This window comes from Cavia porcellus, unplaced genomic scaffold, assembly GCF_034190915.1.
Source record: "Cavia porcellus strain 051 isolate PalLab524CR breed Dunkin Hartley unplaced genomic scaffold, mCavPor4.1 scaffold_1, whole genome shotgun sequence".
In the NCBI taxonomy this organism is placed as follows: Eukaryota; Metazoa; Chordata; class Mammalia; order Rodentia; family Caviidae; genus Cavia; species Cavia porcellus.
Window position 1 is genome coordinate 208,527,036 of NW_026947484.1, and position 20,312 is coordinate 208,547,347.

Sequence of the window (20,312 nt, forward strand, 5' to 3'; positions counted from 1 at the left end):
GGGGTGCTTCTTTGCACTTCAGTCCGCAGTCCTCTTCATAACATGACAGGTGTTCTGGTGCTCAGAGAAGCGTATGCATGACTGTCTGAAAGAAATACAATTTAAAATAGCTTTTTCATAGCTTGGGGCTTATTATTGTAGTCAAAAGAAAACAAGAGCATGATCTTCTAGGTGGTATGTTCAACATAGTAAAGTTGGGTATTAAAGTGACACAGTCATCACTCAGCGAGGATTAGGCCAGAAGAGTGAAGAAACCAGGGTTTTCTGCAAATTAAGACATTTTCCCCCTAATTTGACAGTATCTACAGGTAAGACCAAATGGATTGCTTTCTACCTTACACTAAACCAAAACATCCTCCTTTCCCATTAACCTTGGCATGCCGAAACTTACCACCTCTCTGTAGCTGCTCAAAACCAAAACCAGTGCCTGATGGTGTACTAATGCACAAATATAAGACAAAGTTGATATCATTGGAAAACTATTACAACTCATTATTCATTATTTACTCTATAAACAACCTAAAAGAAGGAGGAAGATACCTGGAGAATGATCCTAAATGCTAGATCTAGATAAAGTCCAAATTTTGAAACAATGCAGGGGCCGTCTTTAGGTTTAACCACACTTACATTATCTGAAGCCTGCTAATGGTAAGCCAAATGGATGAACAGAATGAAATAAGAAAAAAGGGTTTTTTGTTGTTTTGAAATTTTTAATCTTGTGAGGAATTTTGAAGCTGTATAGGAACTAAAGGAGAGTGTAGTTCACTCCACGCCAGTTTTGCCCTTCATTTTGTACATCAGTCTGTGGCCCTTCCTTTTACCCTAGTAGATGTGTAATCAGATCAGGAATGGTTTACACAATGGGCAGGACTAAGGTTTATTCACTTCTGAGAAGTCTTGCTGACAGCTTGTTCTCTTTCTGAATAAGAATTGAGAACAGAATGCAGGCTGCAGGGCTGAACCTGTACCTGCACATGCTCTGTGCCGAGTGGATGTGAAGAGCTTGCTTGCTAGGGTTGGGCTAAGTCAGTGATTTGAAGTCACGAGTAAACTTCTTTCCCTGGTAGACCAATAGCAAGCTTTTAAGTGTTAAGTTCGCTTGTTTTTTATTGTTTTCTGTTACATTTTTTATGCAGTACTTGACCAAAGCCTGTACTGTGACTCTGCTACTCACAGTGGTATTTGTCAGTCTGTTGCTTACAGAAATCAGTTACTGTCAGTTACTGACACACTGTCTTGGTCCTTGATTTTCCTCAGAATTCGCAGATTTTGTTACTTCATGCTATGCATCAAATACACTTATCTGGAAAAGTATTGTATATAAGAAATACAGTTTTTTTGAGACATGATTTCACTGTGTAGTGCACGCTAGCCTTAAACTCACTGTGTAGTCCAGACTGGCCTGAAATTCATGAAGATCCTCCTGCCTCAGTCTCCAGAGTGCTGGAATCATAGGCAAGCACTATCACCCAGGCAAGAAATACAATTTTAAAGAGCAATTAACATAAAGCTAAAATAAATAATACTGTTTTATTAGATCCACTATAAAGCAGTAAAGTAACTTTAATGTTTGTGTTTATGTCACCCCCAATCCCAAGGAAAACTAGCAAATTTAGTTTAGTTTAGTTTAGTTTTTGGTACCAGGAATTGAACTCACAACCTCACACTTGCCAGGCACGCACCGTGAATAAATTCATTTTAATTCCTTATTTGATAGATTGGAAACCAAAAACAAACTCAAATTGAATGTCACATACTAAATAATTGAATCAATATTTTGTTATTTCATCTGAAATAAATTCTTGAGAAACCAAGTACTGAGAAAAATTACTATGCCTCAAAAGGCCAGAAGGTTTCTATTACATGCTAATACTAAATCAGTAAATATACCTCATTGAAATTTTAGTTCCCAGTTAATAGAGCTTAAACATAATTGAAGATTTTTAATTCAGTAATAATTTAACACCTTGAACGTATATACTTTGAGTCCAGTGAAATAGTGTACTTATATTTGGTTTTACTATCAGGTTTCTTGGAAATTGTTCTGATGAAAGGGCCATTTGTAAATTATAAACAGTGTAAGAATGAGACTGGAATATCAACATGGATGTAATTAACTGTTGAAAATTTTCTGTGAATGTTGAGCCCTGTTCTTGCCCTAGGCTAGGACGATTGCTCACTTCTTTCTTATCTAGCCCAGCTGCCAAGCCTTTAGTGTCACTCAAATCCATGTGAATTTCTAATACTTCCTAATGACAGTTTAGACACCATAGACTTACAGAGATTAAATTTAGTAAGTACACATAAAGTCTCCTTGTATTCGTGTTTGCATACACACATGTATGTGCACGTAAGGAAATATAACTAACTGAATATATGATATATGAAACTACTACATGGATGCATGTAAGTACAAAGGGAAGCCACTTAGCATTGATACTGGCTTAACTACAGTTCACATCCTGAACAGAAATACAAAGTGATTATATTATGATTAATGTGACCCAATGGACAGATCCCACTTTTATTTTTTTTCGATTTTACTTCTTACCTAAAATTTACTGTTTATTTTTTTCCTCTTTGTTGAGCTGGGGGTAGCATCAAGAGCCTTGGTGCGTATTGGCAAAGCCAGTGAGCTCCCTTCAAGCCAACCCCTCAGCCCTTCTGTTTCACATTTTAACAGTTAGCATTTAAAAACTTACACTAAACTGTCACCATTTGCAGTAAAGTGACTGTGATATAAAATATGCAAAATGAGTTTTAGATTTTAGTTGCATAAATCTGTGTAGTATTTCTTTATGGAAATCAGTGGAGTTGTTAGAAATAGTAAACAAAGAAGCAGTGTCCCAGGGGTAATAACGTTTGGTAAAATCAAAGTGACTTTCAGACAAATTTCATAGCGGTGGACTTTCTTGTATCCTAGTCTGCGTCAATACATAGATATAGGGCTTTTTAGAATTGCTAAAAAAATAATAAATAGATAAAAAGCTTTTAAAAATTATTGCCTAGAAAAGTCCTGCCAGCAACATGTAATAAATTATACAGGGCAGGGAAAGACTGTTTAATACCTTTGCTCAGGACATAGCGGTGTTCCTGAAGTTTGTCTCATGCCCTACACATGCTAGCAGTGGGAGGGAACTGCTCCCTGTGGTTTTTGTCCCCTGAATGACAGTGATGGAGCACTGCATGATGTGTTTGATGCCTTGCATGCGGAAGCCATGCAGAGGCAAGGTACAGTCTGCATGCCGCTTAATGAATGTTTCTCCTTTTCTCTCCCTCCTTGTCATGCGCTTTCAGAAGACAACCATGTGGAAGGTGGGTGATTTCTGTCTTTCTTTCCAACTTTCATTTGCTTTTTATTTCTTAGTTTTAACAGAGTACATCTTGAAATTAGAAGGTAAGTTCAACTTCTTTCTGAGCATTTGTTGATTTCTGGAACATGTATCACTTTTCATAGAGAGCACACCTACTCTGATCTATGTCAGCCTCCAGGGTGTGAAACGGCTTCAGTGGAGAAGCAGTGCATGGGGCATATCAGATCCTCGATGAACCATGAGATCCTGACTGCCTGTTCTGTATGGAAAAGTGATACAGTGCTATTTTTTTTTTTTTTCTTCTTTTTTTAAAGGGAAAGTGTTTCTCTGTAGTTTCAGGACACAATGCATGATCCGTTCTCCATTGTTTTCTTGATTGTTCTTTTTCTGTTGGAGATGTTTGGTATTATATCATTTCAAGCTCGTTACTTTGTTTCAAATGATTTGATTTATAAAAAGAGCACAGAATAAAATACTGACTATAAATAAGAGCCACCAATTTAGCTTAAATAAAAGCCACAGCCAGTGGAAAGGCACAGTTGAATGTGATTACTGGTAAGTAAATTTGTCTGTGTCTGTTAAAACTATAACTTGTAGTTAAAGTTTCTCTATCAAAGATTTTTGAGAAAGTTACACATTTTGTTGTAAAATACCACAAATACATTTCAATATTTTTGTTTTTAAATAAATGCTTTAGTCAACATGTTGCTATCAAATCTTTAGAGGATAAATATATAAAAAGAACTGTGTAGTGAAAAGATTTGTGAAATCTTTTTTTTTTTTCACAATTTTTTTTTTTTTTTGTATTGGGAATTGAACTCATGACCTTGTGCTTGCCAGGTGGGCACTGTGCCACTAAACCATAACCTTGACCCGAAAGGGAAGGTTTTTCTCTTTTACACATTTGATCATTTTATATAATCACAGCATAAACACTTCTCTAATCAATTTTGCAAAACACATCATTTAGCATATTCTATTTTGCTGTCATATTTTGAAATATAATCATTTGTAAAATATGTGTATTTCTAGAGAATGAAACATTTCTCATAAAAAGTCTCCCTATCCAAAGTTACAGATAAATTTCCAGTAAGGTCACCAGGACTTAGTATTTCAAAATAAAATATATTCCATGATACACAAAGTTAATTAGTAGCAGAGTTCAATGTCATATGTGTGATTCTCTCACGGACAGTGTTATAACTGCTGCGAACCATTGTTGTTAATGAAGTAAAAACATATTAAAACTCCAATAAACAATATGGCTTCTGTTTTTCTGTATTGTAATTTTAATGGCATGTGAGTACACACTCGATGAAGATGGTATTGCTCTGCAGGTCTGATTTCTTCCTAAATCCGTCTCATTTATTTTGTGCAAATGGATTCCAGGGAGCTTTAAAAATCAGTGTAATTAGGATGACTGCCTCTTTGTTTTCATAGGCATTCCATGCAAAGTTTTGCCGAGTCTCAGAATATAGTTCGATAATCTATTGCAATACAGTTTATTCAGTCTTAATTCTAACATCCCTGTTTATAAGAAGGCTTTGAGAATGTAATGAGCTCCCGTTAGAGGCAGGAAGTCCAGCAGAGGCAGTGTGAGCACTTGCAAGATTTCTTAAATTTCATCCATATTCATGCAGTATCAAAACCATCAGAACTGTCTAACAGTATTTTCTAAAAGTTAGAAATTATCACCAATAATTCCCTAACCTAGCTTACAAAAGTAATACACAGTAAATGGAAATATGTGTATATACATAGCAACATATATATCTGTACATGTAGGTATATATATGGTTTTAAAAGTTAAATGAAAAGCTATAAAACCTGAAGTAATCAGCCATTCTTAATCTATGAAACATTATGTCATTAGCATATAAACTCTTTAGTTTGTGTTTGTGCATTTTGAGTAAAAACAATATACAATGTGCTGCAGAAACAACAAATTATTTTGTCATTTCCATATTATATTTTATATGAGAATTTGTAATTATATCTGCCCCCCAAAATGTTTATAATACTCTTGTGTGTTAAGAAAAAGAAGGTTATTTTAGTATTGATGCAACCAATTGATAATGGATTCATTTATTTATTCATTTTGAGACAAAATCTTGGTATCCAGTCCATGCTGGCCTCCAACTTGCTTATGTAGCCCAGCTGGCCTGGAACTCACAGTGGTTCTCCGTGCCTCAGCCTCCTGAGTGCTGAGATTACAGGTGTGCACCTCTACGTGTGGCTCCATAATGTTTCATAGCTCTATTAAATTTCAGATATACCTAAAATGGTGCTAGAAACCTAAAATGCAAATAGGAATTTTAATGTATCCATCCTTAAAATATTATTCCAGCATTTTCCTAAATTCTTAAAATAATACACAGATTAAGAAATATCTTTCTTTATGAATTTATATCAGCAAATAAGACATGCTGTTCAGTAAAGAGCAGCATGATGGTAGTGAAAGATCTTTGTAAGGAACAATTTGCAGTACTTTGTAGAAAAGGAGTGATCATCACTTTAAACGTATGTGTTAAACAAGAAATAAAGGTATTTTAGTAGTATTAAAAACATTTCTTTTTTGGTAGTTTTATTTATTTTTCATTCTTGAAAGAAATAAAAGAAAAAACAAAATAGAAAAAAGAAAAAAGAATAAAACAGAATTCAAAAAACTAACATCATAAAATCACTAGTTGATACATATTGTCATCTTAAAAATAGTTAAAAATATTTCTTGATGAAATTGTATTTTAAATACACATTAACTTATAATTCATCATTTAACTATACTTTAAATAAAATGCTAATAATTTTATTTTCCATGAAAAATCAGTTCAGCTCATTTAAAAATGATGCATTGTTTCTTAAAGATACTATTTTATGTTAGATTCTCACTTCACAACTGCATGTATAATGATTATTTGAATAAGCCTAGTCAATTTCTACATGTGCAAGACAAGGAGACATTTCTGCATTATCATTTTCAGTGTGACTAAGGATTTTTTTTCATGTAATTATGAAACCTCATTTTTGATGAGGGGAAAAAGATCAGACCCAGCCCATGTTTCAGATATTCCTTTGGGATTTTACAAAAAGACAATTTCATCACAGAAAAATGACACGTCCAATGGGGGCAGTGTTCAAATCAATGTCTTAAAGGACACAAAGGGCATATGTAATATAATGGACTCATTGGATTTTAAGTCATGAGCTTACGATTATTCCAGATGATACTTAGGAGAAATACACAGAGCAGCATATGCTAGTGTTTAAATCACAAAATTAGTGTTAAAATGCCCCAAAGCATTCCAACCAGTGGTTGAAAGAATGCTTTTTAATTTGCATCTATGGTACAGACACGTCTCGTAGTAAACAAGATGTCGGGCACTGAACATTTTTGTCACTGTGACAAGCCTGCCTTCCCATGCACCCTTGTTTATTGCTGACTCTGCTCTTGTTTCCCTTCAAGGTCTGGCGCACCTGATGATGGGCGACCAAGGTATGGGCTCTGTTCCTTTTCCACTCTGCTTCAGTGTCTTGTTGTTCTGTAGCTGCTTTCAGCCATCTCTGCAATGGATGGACACATGCTTGCAAATTTTCTGGCTGCAAATTAAATACATAGCTTTTGTTCACATTTTATGATGTGTTTTCCTCACCTTTTTTTGGTGGTTTGATTTTGGTTTGCTCCTCTGACTTTTGTTTTCCTCATTTCTTGCACTATAATATCTGCAAATAAGTGTGATATAAGAAATTGTAACGGAAGATCTCTGTATATTTATCAGCATATGCCATTAAGGGTGGTTATAGTAAAAATAGCTAAGAAAAGTTGGAAGTTAGTATCTGAAAGAAGAAACTTAGTTTGACCTACAGTAACAGAAACAGTCCATTTTTCATCCATGCATGGCAGTTTGGCAACGTGCAGAATCTGTGGCTTTTGGCTCCTAGAATGCTGAATGTAGTGTTCCGTGGAACCGTTAATACTTCTACCCGCACTTACGTGTGCCTTCCTTTTGTGTAATCTTTAATAACCGGCATGAGCCTTCCAATTCCTGCATGCGAGGCTTTAAGAGCAGAATTCTCAGAATGTACTGACTGCATCTCATTTATCTTTAAAATCTGATTTGTACTTCTTGTCTTGTTTAATTTTCAGAGAGCAGTGCATTTACATATATTCATAATTCTTACTGTTGTTTTTCTCCTCTTTACTCTCTTTGTCTGGAACACCTTTCTTCATGGAACCATTTCATCAAATGCATAGGTAAAAGTAAAGGTATTACATTATTTTTTTCCAAATATCATCTGTATATATTATATTGTGTCTAAATTGCAAATGTATGTAGACTTTTGGCATTCATAGTAGGCACTGGGAGGCAGGTATGTGTATAAATGGATATTTATGAATTTAAGGTAAGAAAAACTCACCGAAGTGTTTATGTTCTGCAGTCCTCCATCCTCTCGTTTTTCTTTCTTTTTTGTTGTTTGTAGTGATAATTTTTTTCCTATCAGCTGTTTATTAGTGTATTTAGAAATTAGGTAGAGGTCAGGGTATCAGTTTCTGCAGTGTCATTTGATGGTGGTTAGGTGATGAATGTGGTAACCATATCACATCATCTGCAAACCTTTGGCTCTGGTGGAGTGCACCTGTGCCAGCTGTTTTGTGTTGAGCCTTAAGTCCAAGCATTGTACGGCACTGAAATGGCCCTGCTGTGAGCTCCTCACCTGTTGTCTGCTGATGTCATGTGTGTACATTACCTCTGTGGTAACCTCAAAAGACATAGTCATGAAGACAGAAGCAAAACAAACCTGTTTTTTATGTGCACTAATTTTAAGAGAATTATCAGCCAGCTGTATATTCCTGCATCATTTGGTAAGTCAGGCATGTGTGCTCTTTGCTGGTGTTGGTACAAAACTCAGAAGCATGTTTAACTTGCCTTTTAGAACCATCACATTGTGTTTAGAGCTGTTATTGAGAGAAAGTAGATGATAATGCAGTTATAGCAAATGCATAGAATAATATTTAACCATTTTTTAAATGTGCCCTTGGTCTCCAGTTTTTAAATTTTAAATCCAGAACTGTGTCTTCCTTTGTATTCTGTGAATCTTTCTTCCGCTGCAAATATTAACACGTGGATTGGGACCAAAGTTTACAGTTCTACACTTTTACATTTCTGTCATCTAACAGAGTAACTTTTCAACTTGAGCAAGCATCTGAACATGAGCCAAACACTAAGTAAGAAATGGTATCAATGTTTTAAATGTGTAAAATAGAGTCTTTGAAACAAATGCTGTTTGGATACTTTGAGTCAATAGCATATGCTATTGTAATTTTTGTTTTGACCAACCATTTCCAGTAATAACATAATTAAATCACATTTCAAGAATCTAGTAACATTCAAGTAACAGTACATATCAATTCTTTTAAAGACTTTTGTGTACCATTTGGGGTGCTTGCTGAACTGTTTCATCTGAGGCCAAACTCCCATTGACTGACTGGGAATTCCCAGATGGTGTTTCTGGCTATGTAATTTAGTCAATGGATGAAGTATGGCCTAGAGAAAACTATATATTCTGTTTACTGGCTGAACAAATTATGTTTGCTTGTATACTGCATGTGTATATTTATATGAATGCATGTATTTATACACACAAATTTCTAAGTCTCCCAACTCATTCATTATTCTGTGAAGAAGTAGCTGTTAATTTTCTAATTATATAACCATTTAGCACTACATATGGAATAGTTCATGTTTATATTCAGCTCATATATTTTGGTGAAATTAATGTTGAGTGTCACTTCATTCAGTTTTACTGTATCAGTTTTAAATGTTTTTCTGTTTACAGGTGTATATATTTTTATTTCTTCATTTATAATCAAATTTTGTCCCTCAATCAACACAGAGCTACAGTTGACAAGAATTTGATTTCTTGATTGCATTCTTCTTTAAGTAATGGAACTAGGATGCTTTTTGATATTAAATAGGGTATTGAGATTTTAAGATAGAGTGGAATATTTTGAAAATCAAAGTAATCACTTTGATTTTGATTAATTGGGTATATAGAAATGCACATGGGTATATAGAGAAGCATTATTTTTCTGTCTTAATTGTAAATTAATTTAGTCTACATTATAGAACAAAAATACTATTGTTTACATGGCATTGTTTTGAAGAATGTCAGTATAGGTGTGATTAAATTAACATAATTGACAGAATAGAAGTGTTATGAGATTATTACAAAGAGTGTTAGGAATCGAGAAAAAAGTAAAAATAATATGAATCAAGATGCCTTATGGGTATGTATCTCTGCCTTATACCACTTGGGGGAGGAGTCATAAGTGTCTAAAACTTCACATTGTATCTTTCTACATCAGGTTAAATCCTAGCTATGCATACAGTAGATGTTAAACCTGCCCAGTATAACATACTTATTTGTGTTATAAGCTCCTATTTTCCAGATTTTTACAGCACATTTTCTGCCTGGACTGCTGCTTTCCACACCATGTTTCTCTGTGGAGCAGTTAATTCAGTGACTGTAGAATAAAGCTTTAATGAATCAGGAAGTGAAAGCAGATTCAAGAACATTATCATTCTGATTTCTCCTGTATGAATTGTATATTGTATATATTTTATATAAAATGCACTCCATTAAAATTGAGTCACACATGCAAAAAGTGCAGTCCTTATAAATTTCTTCATCGTGCCTTTCATTCCTCTCTCCAGAGGCAAGTGCTGGTGTCACTTTGTGATGTGCCCTTGGAGGGTTGGTGTGAGTCTTTCTCTCTCCACAGGGCTTACATGCTGTAAAACACCATTTCTGGGTGACAGACAACTGTCAGATGGAGATGTGTTAGGGATGCTTGCTATGAGCTGGCAGAGTCAAAACAAAATGCAAGCTGACTCATGCTGCACAGGCTGTATCACATAATGCCTTCAACTGGTTATTCTGTTTTAAAAAATTTCAGTAATTTGTATATATTGTCATGATTTGTAAATAAAGCTGTTTCACCTCCATCTAGATATGACTAGGAGTAAAACTTTATTGTGATTTTCTTTGGAGAGCTGAGGACATGATCTAAAACCAACCTTCCTGCTGCTGGTTGTGGATAGATGGATTCAAATAGTCTTTGTGAAATTTTATTTGTACCCTTTTCTGGTTAGAAATTTGTTGGATCACTGTAATGCTAATATTATTCTTTGTTCTATTTAGAATTAATAATTAACTTCTTGCCAAAAATTTCATGCTTCTTGTTTACTCTTTCATGTTTACTTTCATGTATGACCCTTTTATTCTAATGATTAGTTATATGTTTATATTGTACTCAAATGGTTGTCCAAGAGAATGAATGAGATATTAAATCAGGACAAGTCAAAAGTAAGTTATATGAGCAAATCTAGCCCTAAAAACGGATTCACAGTTCAAGAACAAAGGTTAATAACTGTCAATTAAATGTTGGTTCTGTGATTGGAGTTCTGTACTTTACTTCACAACAACCACACTTTTAATTGTGTGTTTACATGTATAATTATCTTTAATGTCAAGTTAACTTGGTAGAGTGTAAGCTCCATGAGGGCAGGAGGTTCGTGTTTTTGTTGTTGTGTTTTTTTTTTTTTTTTTTTTTTTTTTTTAGTGTTACTGTTGTTGATACTTGTACATTTTTCTAATTGTATCTTGAATTTTTCCAATTTTCATGACCCAATTATAAGGCGGGGCACCTTGGAGCAGGTATAGAGTAGGAGGTTGAAGTGGACAGTGCAATAGGGGGAAAAGGCAGTGGGCTTTTTATTCAAATAATACAAGGAATTGTAGTAAAACTTATATGGAGCTTTTCTGTTCCTAAACTTTCTTGTCTCCTGTAATTCATGTCCTTTCCCAAAACTGCTGTTTCTTTGTAGCATAGTATAATTATGACATCACTATATACTTAGCATACATAGTGAAATTGGACTGTAACGCAATGAAATGAATGTGTGTTTGTGCTTAAGTGTCTTGAATTTTTTTAATGTCATTCACTGTCAAAGGGAAACTCAAAATGTACTGTTTGACTTTTTTCTATTCATGAGTTAACTGGTACATGACTTTTCCTGAGATTCAGATGTGTTCTTCTGTTATCTTATATGGTCTGTATGAATTCTTTTTCTTTTCTAACTTCTTTGTTAACTTTCCTGTGCCATAAAACGTATATGTCAATGAATGCTATAAATCATATGAATGTTAATCTGTCAGAAAAGTTACCATTTAATTCTCATGATAGAAATATATGTAAGACCCTGCATTTATAAATCTTATATTTGCAAAATAAGGATCCTTTGCACCCTATGAAATAAGAATATATAACTTGACTTGATTATCCAGTATACTTGTATTATTGACCAAAATATTACAAGTAGAACTGGCACCTTACAGTGACACATTTTAAAAAGTACATTAGCTTTATTGTATTGGTGAAATGTAGAAATTAGAATCATTAAAAAAACTAAAAATACGTTTTTTCCCAAATGAATTCAGTTAATATCTGGATATAATAGATTTCTTTAATTGATAAGCAACATTCAGTATTATCATGGAGTTTATAGCTATCTGCAGTCATAATATCAGCGTAATATTCTGTTTTACATGCTCTGAAAGTAGATTTACTGTTGATATTTAGAAGAGTATAAACTGTCAGATGGAGTTACATTTTCTTTTGTTTCTACCTTAGTTTATTCAGGCTGTCATGACACAACACCACAAATTAAGTAGCTTATAAGCAAAATTTGTTTCTCATAGTTCTGGAACTAGAAAAAGTCCAAGATCAGGATGCTGCTACATTTGGTGTCTGGCAATGCCTGTCTTCTCGATGCTCAGAAGGACAAGGTAGTTCTCTGTAATCTCCGTTGTAAGGGTGTTAATCCATGCATGAGCATTCTGCTCAGAACCTCATCACCTCCTAATGTCTCACCTCCAACAGTGGGCTGTCAGCAAGTGAAGTCTGGGGAAAACATGCATTGAGAACACAGCAATTTCCATGACTTCTGTTGATGTCTTTCAATTCTTCTGTTGCTTGGATAGCTACCTTACCCGGATATTCCTAACTTCCACTTACTAGCATCCTAATGTATATTCACTTATTTTTAAAATTGTAGTTTATCAGTACATGAATGCATAGGTATTTGTTGTATAATTTTATTTGTTGTATAATTTTGTTGCATATTACTATGATTTCTACTATAGAATTAATTTAATCATGACAGTCTGTTTCTTTTACTTGTATTTATTTGTTTATTTGGTAGAGGAATCAAATCAAGGGATTTGACACTGAGCTATAGCTACAGCAAAGACCTATAATAAGCAATACATTTTTATTTTAAGATAAATTCTCCTTAAGTTGTTAACTTACCTAACATAGATTCAAAACTTATAATCCTCCTGCCTCAGTCTCCAAGTAGCTGGGGACACAAGCACAAATGCCACCATACCTGATTTTATATTCACTTGAAAATCATATTCTTATTGAGCTTCAAAATAATAACTAATCTGCATTATTCAGAATAGATTTTGTTAGCAAAACCTCATGTACTTAATTGCTTGTTTGGTGCATATATAAACTAAACAGACAATTCTTTTCAGTAGTCTATAATTGTGACCTCTAAAGCTGCATTACTGGATCCTGCTAATTCACAGAATTTCACTTTACAAAACTGGACATTAAATGTGTGCTTCTGTATGTTGCACAGAAGGCTGTGTGATTATTTAGCATTTGTTTTACAGTTCATCATTAGTTTGCGAGCTACTTGAAATGTATTTACCCGTTATGTCTGCAATTAATCCATCTTGTGGGTATAGTTATCTCTAATAAAAGTCCCAGCTCACTTGTATCTTTGTAGTCTTGGCTTTGTGAAGAGCAGTTCTTTATACATTCTGCAAACTGTGATGACATTAAAAACTACTCCACTAAACAAGAATTTTATTTGAAATATAGTAATTTAATTCATCCTCAGAGAAGAGCATAGAAAGGACTCTGCATGGTCAATATTTTAAAGAACGAGGGAGTACTTTGCTAAAATGCATTGGATATCGTGAAACCTTAATAGTACATAGTAACAGGACAGTCCTTTCTCCAAAATAACTTTATCTTATTCCACTTAAATATACATATTTTTTGTCTAGATATCTAAAGTCATCACCCAAAACTTTTAGGCTGATAAAGGACTGTTTCTTAAGTTGTGTTGGCTAGTGAAGTTTCAGAAAAATGTAATGCCCCTAGTAATTAGTTCATATATACTAATAAAATTTAAAACTTTACTTATAATCATATATTTTTGGTGCAGAGATTAGGGTTAGAAATCATTGGAAAAAGTAATGCTTACTCTCTTTGAATTATAAGATATGACAGAAAATATTACTATAACACCTTGTGAAGACTCAGAACTAAATTAATGCAATATAAATAGCCTTTAGGAAATCTGAAAGATTTTTCTTCCGGTTACATACTAATACTTATAAATTAAGGCTTCATTTTATTTTTATAAAATAAAGTTCATAATACCTTGATGGAAACCCAGTTCCAAGTATTGCCTAGGTTGCCTTGAGTTTCATTTTTGCAGTCTGTAGAGCAGTAAAATTCTTGTCTCACAAACAGGTAGCAGTGTGGGTAATAAGAGTTAGGAAATCAGGAAACCTAGGTTCAGATCCCATATTTTCTCTTTTTATTGACCTTGATCAAATAAACTAACCTTCCATATCTAAATCTTGTTATCTGTGTTACAGGTAATAAAAGTAGTTCAGTACTGAAGGTAATGTGATAGGCAAAATTAAAAAGTGCTTAGAAGAGTTTTGATTAATAGTAATAATAAAAAATAGCATGCATATTTGAATTAAATGATCTACAAATTTTTTTTTTTTTTTTTTTTTTTTTTTTTTTTTGGTATCAGGGATCAAACTCACGACCTTGCTCTTGCTAGGCAAGTGCTTATGCAGCTGAACTAAATCCAGGCGAATTAAATGATTTTGAAAATGAATGATCTTTAGTCTGCCAAAAATTTAACAAAAAGGACGTTCATATTTTAATAATGACTATCATGTTAATACTCTATTATTTATGATACAGAGATTATTTAAATTATAACTAACTGAACATCAGTGTCCTGATGGTCAATACTGCTGTGGACATTTGTACAATGATGTGTTAAGGGTTGATATCTGATATTTCTTCATGATGAAAATTATGTGCATGTAAAGATTCCCTTGAAGTACACTTGACTCCACTTTAAGCAAGCCTGGGAATGCATTGGGATAGTGCTACTTTTTAAATGTAAATATATGGATTGAAGCACAGAAGTAAGTATTTTTTCTAGGATTGAAAGTACCAGTGAGAGAAAACCCTGTGTGTGTGTGGGGGGGGTGGTGTTGGGACAAGATTAATGTTTTGGCCCATTACTGACTTCATAGAGTGATACGGAGTTGATACTGCTACTAACTACCTAGTTATCTGAAGAATAGTATTTTATAAGAGTAATTTGGCACTGTTTTAAGGTGTTGATGCTGGAAAAATACAATTACCTGAGATAGCTGATACTTCCCATTTTTAATTTTAATATAGTATTCAGCATTCTCATTTGACTTTGTCTCTCTTCCTTTAGCAGAGTGTAGGCTGCTGAATGACAGCAGTGTCTATTGGGTTCTGGTATATCTCAGGGCCCCTAGCACAGTGACTGGCTGATATTACCAGGGTTCTAGGGTTTTAGAGACTCCTAGGGGTTCTTTATAGGTTTTTCTTGTTCTGAACAAAGAATTGCAGATACTACTGTACTTAAAGTTAGGAAAAGAGACATGCTTTGCAGGCTGCATGTGGGTCAATTAAAAATAAGGAAAAAAGTACACTGCAGGGTGAGAGCAGACCAGTGAAAGGGAGAGTATAGTGGACACAAAGACAATGATGGCTCTCTTCTGGATCTCCCACTTCTGGGACTAACATCAGGTTTAAATGTGCTATCGAAAACTCTGGGTTCTTGCAAGAGGAATTATAGAGAGCACCCTCTGATGAGTCCCATGTGCAGAGTTTTGGGAACTGTTTTGTGCATGCATCCTGACATTTTGCGGTTTACAGAGCACAACCACTTGTCCAGCCAGTTTGCCATGTTTTAGTCTCCAGGCTTAGTTGACAGCCTGATGAAGTTTATAAAACACCCATTTCCATTTTACTTTGGATATTATTTTTGCTTTCTGATATGACAGTAATTTTTGACTTTTTTCCTTTTTGCTCTAAGCAGTATCTTCCCATGGAGGACTGTTAGATAGTGCTTATTAACCTAAGTATATTACTGATAGAATTAAGTAACAGGTTCTTTGGTTCTCATTGTGGAAAAGGAATTTTCAAAACACATCAATAAGAGGCATGAAAGGATTTATTACATAGACACAGAAATTTAAAAGTACGAGGCCCAAGAAATAGTGTGGAAGCAAAAAGAGAGAGAGGCAGAGACCAGAGATACAGGGAGACAGACAAAAAGTTACAGTTTGGAGCTGTTTGGAGCCGAAATATTCTTGTGCTCTTTGGTGCTATAAATCTGTATGATTTGTGAATTTATAGGAAATGCCCTTGAGATCTTGGGAAAAGAATGGCCCACCCACAGGAAGAAAATAGCCCACTGATAGGGAAAGACCTGTTTTAAAAGTGAAAAAGGTCTATTTGCAAGTGAAACAGGAATGATGCACCCTTTTGCAGGAGAAGGCAATTGCCCAGGCTCATTATGCCTTGGGAGAAAAAAATGTAAACTGACTTTGGGTCCTGACTTTGCAGTTTTGGTTTTTAAAATTATGGTTTTCCTTACCTCCTTTTTACTTATCTTTATTTTTTCTACCTCAGGACAACAAAAATCAATAAAAAGAGAAGTCATCTTATTGAACTGGTGGGTGACAACAGCCCAAGACTTGACTCTTTTGATTTCCTTTGTTCCCTATTTGGCTGATGAATCCTGTGGGAATTTTAGAAGCCATTGGAAGCCATTTCCACTACCAGGAAATATGAACACATTCTTTTACAGTTCTAGTAAAGCAGTCTCAAAGGGACATTTCTGTAAGAAGAGCACTGGGTCTGATCCTTGTATATCTCAGTTTTTATATAGATATTAGGAAGAGATTTCTAGAAATTTAGCTGCTCAATAGCCTGATTCATTGTGACCTTTCAGAAAATATCTTTTGGCAGTTTGTGACACTAAATCTCATGCTTTATGGCCATGTAGCTTATTTTTTGCTCCTAACCCAGACAAATATACTCCTTCTGGTGTTTTCAGACAGTTCTGTATCCCCAAAAGAGTTGTTTTCCTAGTCTAGATATTTATGATTTTGTATTTACCTGGATGACTGACAGAGGAGCTCAGACCTGCAGCTGGCTTGCCCTATAATATGGAACTTGTCTGAAGAATTAGAATGGTAGGAAATATCTAAATTTAAAAAACCAACAAAATCTACAGTGTTTAAGGCTTTACTGTGTTTAGAATTAGTGTTTTATTGTTCTTGTGTCTGTACTTAAGGGATGATGATTTGCTCTTAAGCATCGTCACTGAAAACACCAAGCAGATTGTATTAAATGTGGGACTGTTACATGTGAATTAAACCCACAGCTTTTGAAGATGTTTTGAAGGTTTTTTAAATTAAGAAAAATAACTACAAGGACAGTAATAATCACTGCTTTCCTAGTCCTATCTTTTGATAGGATTTTAGAAGATGTGGCCTTTAGGGATGTAGAGAGAAACTTCATGACTGCAGGAGTCTGGCTTTCTCTGCTGGACTCCTGGTGTGGGGGGCATACATATAGCTTTGGTCTAGGGTGGTGCCTAAAGGGGCGTCTCTGATGCACAAGCAACCCATTAGAATTCATTTCGTGCCACAGGTAAATTGCCTAGGGGCGCGGGGAAAATGCCCTCAAGGTAAAAGTTCCTTGGTCCCCCCCAACACACACACACACTGCTGTAGTGTCCTATCTAGGGCAAAATCCTTTCAATCTTCACACATTCAAATTATACCTACTTATACAAAAGTCCTCTTACACCATGTGTAGTTCTTTCCTGCCAACGAATTGCAGTATGCCTGTGACCACATGAGAGCTTCAAGAGGAGCAGCTGAGATAATCTCTAGTATTCATTACTGTTCACTTTACCCAAGCAAGTGGCAGATATGTTAAAAGAGATGTGAACTAGACTGTTTGTTTTCCTGTTAAAATTACTTTATTACATAATCCAAGTATATACTGTAAAATTATTTTGCTGGAACAATAAATAAGATTAATTCAGGAAATCAAAACAAAGTATGTGTTACATGGAACTTAGAAGCAGTATTTTTTTTTTTTTTTTTTTAACCTTGAGTCTTCTAAGTTTGGAATGTCTCTATTTGGAGAAAATCAAATCACTCCATTTAAGGAACAGTCAAGTTTAAATTAGGCTGGAGTGGTGCTGGAGGGATGGAAATCCCTAAATTGCTCAATTGTGATTCTAGTTCACAGGGAAATCCTAGTTCTTAAGCTAACCCCAGGTTTTCATTGATGGCAAGTAACACAGGCAGAAATCTATATGAGCATCTTCTGTGATGCTGAGCTGACCTCAGAGAATTATAGGAAGGTGTGTGAGGTCGGATTTCAAGTGATTATTTGTTTAAATAAAGGATACACTGTCTGACTGCAATCAGCAGGGCATGCATTTTCAGGTGCTAAAAGTGTGGTTGTGTTTGCATTAATCCATTTGAACACTCTGTGACTAGTGGGGTTCTTTTCCAGAGCACTGATAAAAGGAGGTATTAAACACAATGGAAAGAGAGAAAACAACTGGATCCAAACAAATTTTACTCTTGAAGTAAATATCAGGACCATCAGTTCTGACTTTTATCCTCTCATTTTTAGGAATAATGACAGTGACCTGTTAACCTAAGTCTAAGTTCTCTCTCTCTCTCTCTCTCTTTCTCTCTCTCTCTTTCTCCCAACTTCAGGTATTGAGATAGATTAGATCAGGGCAAAACCATTTTATCAAATCATGTGATTTTGGAGACCCAGAACACATGTGTGCAGCACGGTTCCCAGACCCTGTACCTGGGACCAGTGCTGTTTTCAATTCTTCATTTACATATGGTGTAAAACCAAGCAGGTCTTTGATAGGACAAGGATAGATCTATAGATAGCCTCAGATCTGACATCAGGCTAAGGAAAGGGAGATAGGAAAGATCCCCACTATTAACTTGGTTGCTGCCTAGAATCTACTTACAGGCCAGTTCTCCCTCTGTAGATTGTATTTCTTTTTCTACCTTCAATAAATGTAAACTGTCATTTCCTTTTTTGTGTGTCTTGTCCAGTTCCTTGTTTAGGACACCAACAACATGTATTTCTTTGGGACTTGAAAGCTGGTGAACCTATGACCCACTCTAAGTAGAAGAATACCCTTTAGAGTGGGGAGCTCTCTCAGCAAGGTAGTTAAAGCCACTCTCTCTCTCCTGCCAGCGCCTCTGAACAGATGCTCAAACACCAGACACCAGCACAAATTACAATTATCTTTGTTGTGACCCAGTAGTTCTCAGATTGGCACCTAGTGTACTAAGGTCCTCTGTCAGTGGACCATTTTTTTAAAATCAAATTTTTCAAGAAATGTAAAAGAATTGTATTCAGTAGGTTTATGGCACATAGAAATTCTATACTAAACACAACAACAACCCAATTCCCTTTCCTGAGAAAGGAAACTATTTAGCTGCTACTAACTGACCTTGTTGGCTTTCACTGGCTTTTGTTCTCCAAACCTGGTGGTTTGATATTAAGGAAAATGAGGTTTTTGCTTTGTTTTGTCTTCCATATAATGATGTATGTTCTGTATCAACTCATTCCATATTGCATCTGTGTTGAAAGCCTTTTCACTGTACTAAAAAAATTTATTTTCTTGCTTTAGAAGTGGCCTATTGAAAAAGTGCTGAGGAATAAGATGCAGTTATTCAATTAGTCCTGTCCTGTTTCTTGCTACTAAACAGTTGTTTTCGCATAAGTAAGGTGTCATTGGGCCTTTCCAACCCTGCTCTGTATGGTCATACTGTCAACATGTTTGCATCATGTGATTTAAAAGAGAAAAAAATAAAATTAATTTTGAACTTTTAATGTAGTGTGCACTCATGAATACTTTGTAATTCACTTTAGTATCATTCTCAGTAAGAGACAGAGAAGAGAGTCAGAAGGAAAGCGGGACAGCAAGTGCTGAGCTCACATTAAAAAAATATGCCACCAATTAAAAAAATGATTATACCCACACTTTTTCCTAAAGATTATAATGAAAGGTATAAAATAAAATGGGACTATGATTTGTACAAAGATCATGAGTCAAGGAATACAAATTTAGTCTCCAGGGTGCAGTATTCTTTTGAGACATTATAAAATGACAAGTTCAAACATAGAAATATGGAGATACATTGTGAGGCTTTAAAGTAATCATCAAAAGGAATTGGTTAAAAGAAAATGTTTGTGCAAGAAAAAGCAGGGAAAGTGCTGAAGATGATAAAACCAACGTCCTAGAGGGGAGAGAAGAGAGCAGAGCTCACAGCAGTAGTGACGCTGGGACACGATTTCCTTCCCCAGGTGCAGAAAGCATGGAAAAGCGATGATGGCACCCTGAGAAAAGGTGGAAAGGGGGAGAAACATATTGCAGATCTTTTCTGTGCTAGATCTCACCCATGTTACTATTAACTGATGAAACACAAAACAAATAATTGAGGTGAGCCTGCAAATGCTGACCATGAAATCATGCTGTCATCCTTTTTCTCTCTAAACAATAAAGCCAAGATATTTTTCTTTCATTTATTTTGAAATTTCCTTCATTAGGGTATTAAGTTTCTGTTTATAATGAACCAGTTTTAGCATGAATCAGATAAGCCTTTTGTTATAGAATACTCAGCTAGATTTTTGACTGGTTTTGCTTAATTGTTTGTCTTAATTAAAGAAGAACATACAGTAGAAAAAAAGTATAATCCTTTCCTGTCCTTGAGTCTCCATCTTGGATATAT

At 34.9% G+C, this 20,312-nt stretch overlaps 1 protein-coding gene across 25 annotated transcripts in view; it reads left to right on the top strand.

The window, feature by feature from the left end:
- The window catches only part of Nrxn1 (neurexin 1), a 1,032,692-nt gene that overhangs the window by 93,340 nt on the left and 919,040 nt on the right, over positions 1 to 20,312 (top strand). For 12 of the 25 annotated variants that reach the window (XM_063228704.1, XM_063228733.1, XM_063228805.1 and 9 more), the window contains exons 3-4: positions 3,298 to 3,315; positions 6,778 to 6,807. The exons of 9 other annotated variants lie outside the window; for them this stretch is intronic. In XM_063228704.1, coding sequence (XP_063084774.1) covers positions 3,298 to 3,315; positions 6,778 to 6,807 — 48 coding nt within the window. Of the gene's footprint in view, positions 1 to 3,297; positions 3,316 to 6,777; positions 6,808 to 7,566; positions 7,579 to 20,312 lie in introns of all 25 variants that reach the window. 4 more of the 25 variants (XM_063228719.1, XM_063228829.1, XM_063228713.1 and 1 more) reach the window with 3 other exon arrangements.